The following is a 6,869-nucleotide window of genomic DNA, read 5'->3' on the forward strand; positions in this document are numbered from 1 at the left end:
TTTTCTCATGCAAAAAATGAGAAAGCCATCGACTTGTAGATAAATAGTGTGGAGCACCATTAGTTATTGTTTTCACTATAGTTAATCAACTCTGGTAAAAATTGATAACAATATTTGATTAGTGAAAAACAGTATACATATAATATCCACCACTGAAGCACATTGGAGTTTGACACTTTGGCTTAGTTTGGTAGGGATTTTGGGAGGCTAAAATCAATTTTTTATTTAACTAAAGCTATTTAGTGTGTTTGGTAAATACCTCAAAAAATGCTTCCTAGAGAATTTAGGAGGAATTTTGGGGGGAAATCGAAAGCAGCTTGTAGATTGTGCGGCAATCTACAATGGGCTAATTAATGAAATTTTTATTATTCCCAAAATATTCATTTAACGAAGGAAGTGAAAATAGTTATTGCAACAATGGCGCTCTATAACTACATTAGGAAGCATGATAAGCGTAATCGACATTTTCAAAAGGTCGAGGATAATCCAGATGATTTTGTTTATGAAGAGAATCAAGCATATGACAATAATGTAGAAGGGAATCAAGCTTTACTATCACTGAAAATGGATGAAGTCTGAGATCAAATTGCGGCAAGTTTAATGAACAAGACTTAATTCTTTCATGCTTCTGCCAGTTTTTGAACATTGAATGTACATTTTTGTTCAACAAATTGATTACTTAGTAATGCTCCTTTTAGTTGTAATTATATTGTAAATGAAGAAATGAAAAAGAAAAGAATTAATTATCATAAATTTATTGTTAAAAAACTCAAAATCATAGCATTATGTTTTTTTTTTTTAAGTTAAACAAGTATTTTCTAAATACCAAAAATAATTATATATATTTAAATTTTATATCATGTCTATTTTAGTCATTTTACATACCCACAACAATTCAACCTCAAAATTTACCAAACGCTATTACACTGATTTTGGAACCAGCATAGCTACTATAATTACAGCTTACCAAACATTCGACTGCTTCTTGTAACAGCTGTTTCTTCCTTCGACACAGCTAAAAGTAATTTTTTTAAAATCCACAGTACTACCAAAGTAAGCATTTGTTTCTTGTCAACAAAATAGCTTTAATACTCCTAAAAAGAAAATCAAATTACTAATGATCATTTCGACCCGCTGCAGCCGTAGTTGGCCAAGGATTCGTTGCAATAAACATGACATTCCGAAACACCGCCGGAGCCATCAAGCACCAAGCAGTGGCGGTGCGAAACGGCGCTGACTCGTCCGCCTTCTACAACTGCAGCTTCGAAGGCTACCAAGACACCTTATACACGCACTCCCTCCGCCAATTCTATAGGGATTGCGACATCTACGGAACAGTCGATTTCATCTTCGGCAACGCGGCGGCCGTCCTCCAGAAGTGTAACATTTATCCGAGGCTCCCGCTGCAGAACCAATTCAACGCCATCACGGCGCAGGGAAGGACCGACCCGAACCAGAACACGGGGACTTCAATCAACAACTGCACCATAAGGGCTGCAAATGACTTGGCCTCTTATAACAATGGCACCACAAAAACCTATCTGGGAATGCCATGGAATGAATATTCAAGAGCAGTTTATATGCAATCTTATGAGGATAGTTTGATTGACCCAGCTGGGTGGAGAGAATGGTCTGGGGATTTTGCGCTTAATACTTCGTATTATGCAGAGTTCAATAATACAGGACCAGGGTCTAATACTAGTAGTAGGGTCACTTGGTTGGGTTACCATGTGATAAATGAGACAGATGCTGTGAATTTTACTGTGTCTAGTTTCATTGTGGGTGATGTTTGGTTGCCCACAACTGAAGTGCCTTTCACAAGTGGGTTACTTTGAGTTGTACTATTTGGGGTGCGGTGATTCGAACGCCAGATCTCGTTATTAGAAGCGGGTGAAAATTTACACGTGAATTACTGTTATGTTAAACCTGCAACCATGCATGTAATGGGGAAAACTACTTTATTAGTTGTAGTCTTCTTTGTTTGGTTTTTTTAATTGTTTGTATAAGGACTAAGGTGAATTCAATGTAATTCCAATTCTCAAGAACCAGAAAAGTGGCAGATCTTGAATTGTAGTACTTTATTAATTAGTATTAAGTTGTGCACTTCTCTGTTTGTTTTTTTTTTTTCTTTTTTGTTTTTTGTTTTTGTTTTTTTTTTTTCAATAAAGGCGGTGTTCATGTAACTGAATCTTATTAAGAATATTCTTAGCGGGATTAATAATTTAGAAAACTATAAAAAAAATACAAAAACAATTTTTTTTTTTTGTTGGAAACATTAACCAATAAATTTCCTTAGAACTTTTACAGTAAATAGGATATATAGAGTTATGACAACTCAAATACAGCAAAGCTCTAAAATACTAATTTATAAAAGTTTTTCTGGGATAGTATACAGCAATGCCTTTCCCAAAAAGTATAATAGATTAGGAATAAATGCTTGTCCTAATTGGTAATTAATTGGCATGATCTATTTTAGGGAAAAAGTTCATTATGTTTCTTTCTTTATTGTGACAATTTACCGTTTATATCGAGATTAATACATATGTTAATCTTAATTACCGTTACCTTGGATTGCGAAATCTTTCCACCATATTCCTTCTAAAGTCAACCAACAATTATTTTAGCTATATTAATATAATTATACCACTGCTAATCTATGGATTACAAATTTATGACCCCTCAAATGTGAATTAAAAAAAAATCTACGTAATACATTATTCACTTTTGAAACCCCAACTATGTTTCTCATCCCATTTAGTCATTGTCTTATATATAGTCGCAAAAATTGTTAAAACCTTAATGACTCAACCCTGTGACACTAACATAATTAATTAAGGGTATAATAAAATCACACTTAAATAACTTAAAAAGTAAATATTGAAAAAAAAAAGAAATAATTATATGTGCTCTCTACAGTATACACCGGCTCATTGGCCAACAAAGTACTTATGTGAGGCTTAAATTTATTTAAATTCATTTTGAAGACGGGATTTATGTGAAATACCCTTCATTACCAAAATATGTGAGGTTAACATGGTTAATTCCATCTAGTTTTTAACGATTTTTGTGACTAAAGGGTCAAACATGAGATTAGCAGCATAGTGTAAGGTGTAATTTGTAACGTTTTAAAATTTATGAGTCAAAATGTGATAAAAAATAATTTGAGGGTCAAAATTGAAGTTACTCCTAACATTTAGGTAATGTTTGATTTGATGAAAATGGCATTAGAATAGTGTTCTACATAATCATGATCGTGCCAGTGTTGCATACAATCGAGTTCAGTAGTGTTAGAAATCCCAATTTTTTTCTCAACTCACGTGACAGTGAATTTGTCATATTTTCACCGATGGATGCAATTTTTATTATTTACGGGATAAAAGTTGTAGATGTCTAGTAGACATAGTGATCCAAAATCTAAATATATGACACCGATTGGTGAGCATGGCCAATATATTGCAAACCGTGTGTCAAGTTTAGTAAAAAGATTTGTAGGGCTTTGGTGTATTGTGTGCTGACAACAGTTTTCACCTTTCATTTTTTAGGAAACAGAAACAAACTTCTAGATTATCGTTCACCCTCTCCCTAATTCCCTCCAAATCGTGTTGTTTTATATTGGCAATCATAACCAACGCTTAAATTTGTCTTATTTTATTTCGAGCATTCTACTTTATAAATCAAAGCCTCACAAAAAATCTACCAAACCCCAATAGTCCGGAGAGGGCTCCAAAACTTCAAAACAGTACAAAGGAGAGAAAGGATCAAACCCTCTCTTTTTTTGTACACACACATGCATCGTTAAAGCAGCTGTTTCGGCCTCTCAGGGAGAGAGATCAATATATTCCTCAATTTTTAGTGACTAAAAAAGAGAAGCAACAAAAAAAAAGTGAAATTAAAATATATATTATAAATATAATATTCCACTTTTTTCCTTTTTTCTTCCCCTCCCTTTAGGTATTCAAGAGCTGCTACTTCTAGTTCTATATTGATTGAACAAAGAAAGGGAAAATGTCATACGGGGATGATGGTGAGAAGAGAAAGAGGTACGCTGTGATCGGCATCTCCTCCGTCTTGCTGGTGGCGATGGTGATCGCTGTGACGGTCGGAGTGAGCCTCAACAATGGTCAGTCCTCTCCGGCAAGCAGCAACAAGGACGGGTCCCATGAGGTTTCCGCCTCGATGAAGGCCATAAAATCCATATGTCAACCGACGGATTACAAAGAGGAGTGCATCAACAGCCTTAGTTCCGAGTCGGGAAACACAACCGACCCAAAAAAGCTCATCCAAGCCGGTTTCAAAGTCGCCATGAAGTACCTCTCGGAAGCCGCCAAAAAGTCTGTCGTCCTCCAAGACCTAGAGAAGGACCCAAGAGCCTCTAAAGCCCTAGGGCACTGCAAGCAACTGATGGAAAATTCCATTGACGATCTCAAGCACTCCGTCGATAAGCTTGGTGAGTTTGACATATCAAAATTCGACCAAATGCTGATGGACTTGAAAATCTGGCTTAGCGCCACGGTAACCTACCAGGAGACTTGCCTAGATGGCTTTCAGAACACCACAGGGGAAGCTGCGGAGAAGATGAAAAAGGCGCTGAAGACGTCGATGAGGCTCAGCAGCAACGGCCTAACAATGGTCTCCGAGATCTCCTCCGTCTTCTCCGACTTGCAGCTTTCGAGCATGGGAAGAAGGCTGTTCTCCGACGAGGAAGAGAGCGAGCTGCCGGTCCTCGGACATAGCGACGAGGCCGAGTGGTTCGGCGGTGGGGTTCGGAGGCTGATGGCGGTGCATCCCACGAAGGTGAAGCCGAACATTGTGGTGGCGAAGGATGGGAGTGGGAAGTACACGACCATAAACGAGGCCTTGAAGGATATTCCGAGGAGGAGTGAGAATACGTTTGTGATATATATTAAGGAAGGGGTTTACAAGGAGTACGTGACGATTGAGAGGAACATGACGAACTTGTTGATCATCGGAGATGGTGCCAATAAGACCCGGATAACCGGCGACAAGAATTTCATCGATGGATTTCCTACTAGTCTTACAGCCACCGTTGGTATGTTCTTCTTTCCTTTTTTTTTTGTCACTTTTTTGTTTTTTGCTTCCAAATATTGACTCGTTTTCCATCTCTAACAATAATTGAAAAATGATCTGTTTCCTTTTTCAAGAAATATGTCAAATCCATTTCTCTCTCATATTAACGAAATTGTGCTCATTTCTATACAAATTGGCATGTGTACTAGAAAACTTAATAGAGATGCTATAATATGGGAGAAGGTTGTTCCTGATTAGCTTTTTTTTATTATTATTATTTTGAAAAAAAACAACCTTTTTTCTCCTCTCAACTAAAAATAAATAAACTCTTCATTTCCTTTTTAATCAAATGTAGTAGAGCCACTACAAAATTTTAAAGACAAAAATTAAATCGGGGTCTACTATTATTCTACTATATATTATATAGTTAACTAATATATTTATTTGAAAACAGAAAATACCTCTAACATTATACATGATTAAAGTAAAGTACATGATAATTAGTTAACTGCATCATCAAACACATGACAAAACCATCCAAAGTTTTCATATGTTACATATAATATAAGATATCTTTGTTCCTCATGAAATTACTGGGTCCAACTTCTAAATTTTATAGATAAAATTTATTAAAATTTCCAAACAAAACAGTACACATGATAACAATATATTCTTCTCCGCATTATAATAAATAATCTAATAACAATGTACTTTTTTCCTCAAACAAAAAAATAAAAATAAAAACAGTGGTGTTGGGAGATCATTTCAGAGCGAGGGACATCGGCTTCGAGAACACCGCCGGAGCGCACAAGCACCAGGCGGTGGCGTTGAGAGTGAACGCCGACGAGGCGATCTTCTACCGGTGCGCCATGGACGGCTACCAGGACACCCTCTACACCCACGCCAAGCGCCAGTTCTACCGCGACTGCAACGTCTCCGGCACCATCGACTTCGTCTTCGGCGACGCCGCCGCAGTCTTCCAGAACTGCCGCTTCATCGTCCGCCGTCCGATGGACAACCAGCAATGCATCGTCACCGCCCAGGGCCGCAAGGAGCGCCGCCAGCCCTCCGCCATCATCATCCAGAACGGCACCTTTGTCGCCGACCCGGACTACTACCCGGTTCGGTTCGAGCTCCCGGCTTACCTGGGCCGGCCCTGGAAGGAATTCTCCAGAACTATAATTATGGAGTCCTTCATCGACGACCTTATCCAGCCCAGAGGGTGGCTCCCTTGGGCCGGCGACTTTGGGCTCCGGACGTGCTTCTACACCGAGTTCGGCAACCGTGGGCCCGGCGCCGTCGAGCCCAGCCGCCGCGCCAAGTGGAAGGGCGTCAAGAACATCACGGCCAAGCACGCCAGGGACTTTACTCCCGGCAGTTTCTTTAAGGGCGATTGGTGGATCAAGCGCACCGGAATACCGTACGTCTCCGGGATGTTCTCCGTCGTCGAAAAGAAGGATTGATATATGTTATTCTGATTTTCTTTTTTCTTTTTTGTTTTTTTTGGTACTGTTGATTTTTCTTTTTCTTTGGTTAATTTGTTTTGGTAGTTGATTATGATCATGATCATGATCCGCCGTCTGAATACACAGTACACAGATAACTACGTATATACATATATAGTACTACTATATATATACTACTAATTATAAGTAATTAGCTAATTTCGTCTCATTTTCTGATCTTTATTAGAAGATTGACAAATTGAAGTCCCTTTGAGGATTTTTTTTCTTTTTTTCTTTTTTCTTTTTTCTTTTTTTTTTTTTTTTTTTGCTTTCTGATCTCGAACTTTTCTGTATTAATTGAATATGTCGATCACAGTGTAAAGATCACAAGGATTA

The 6,869-nt window shown here is 38.0% G+C and overlaps 2 protein-coding genes across 2 annotated transcripts; both read left to right on the forward strand.

Moving 5' to 3' along the window:
- The first annotated feature begins 417 nt into the window (after positions 1-417).
- LOC112091233 (probable pectinesterase/pectinesterase inhibitor 7) lies at positions 418-1,835 on the forward strand. The gene is made up of 2 exons (XM_024164294.1): positions 418-573; positions 1,131-1,835. Exons 1-2 carry the CDS (start codon positions 418-420, stop codon positions 1,833-1,835), a joined length of 861 nt encoding a protein of 286 aa, XP_024020062.1.
- Positions 1,836-3,980: 2,145 nt separating this feature from the next.
- On the forward strand, positions 3,981-6,493 carry LOC21385503 (putative pectinesterase/pectinesterase inhibitor 28). Its single transcript, XM_010096155.2, has 2 exons — positions 3,981-5,050; positions 5,776-6,493. Exons 1-2 carry the CDS (start codon positions 4,006-4,008, stop codon positions 6,489-6,491), a joined length of 1,761 nt encoding a protein of 586 aa, XP_010094457.1. The 5' UTR covers positions 3,981-4,005; the 3' UTR covers positions 6,492-6,493.
- The last annotated feature ends 376 nt before the right edge of the window (positions 6,494-6,869 follow it).

The sequence above is a fragment of the Morus notabilis genome, unplaced genomic scaffold (assembly GCF_000414095.1).
Source record: "Morus notabilis unplaced genomic scaffold, ASM41409v2 Scaffold963, whole genome shotgun sequence".
Taxonomy (NCBI): domain Eukaryota; kingdom Viridiplantae; phylum Streptophyta; class Magnoliopsida; order Rosales; family Moraceae; genus Morus; species Morus notabilis.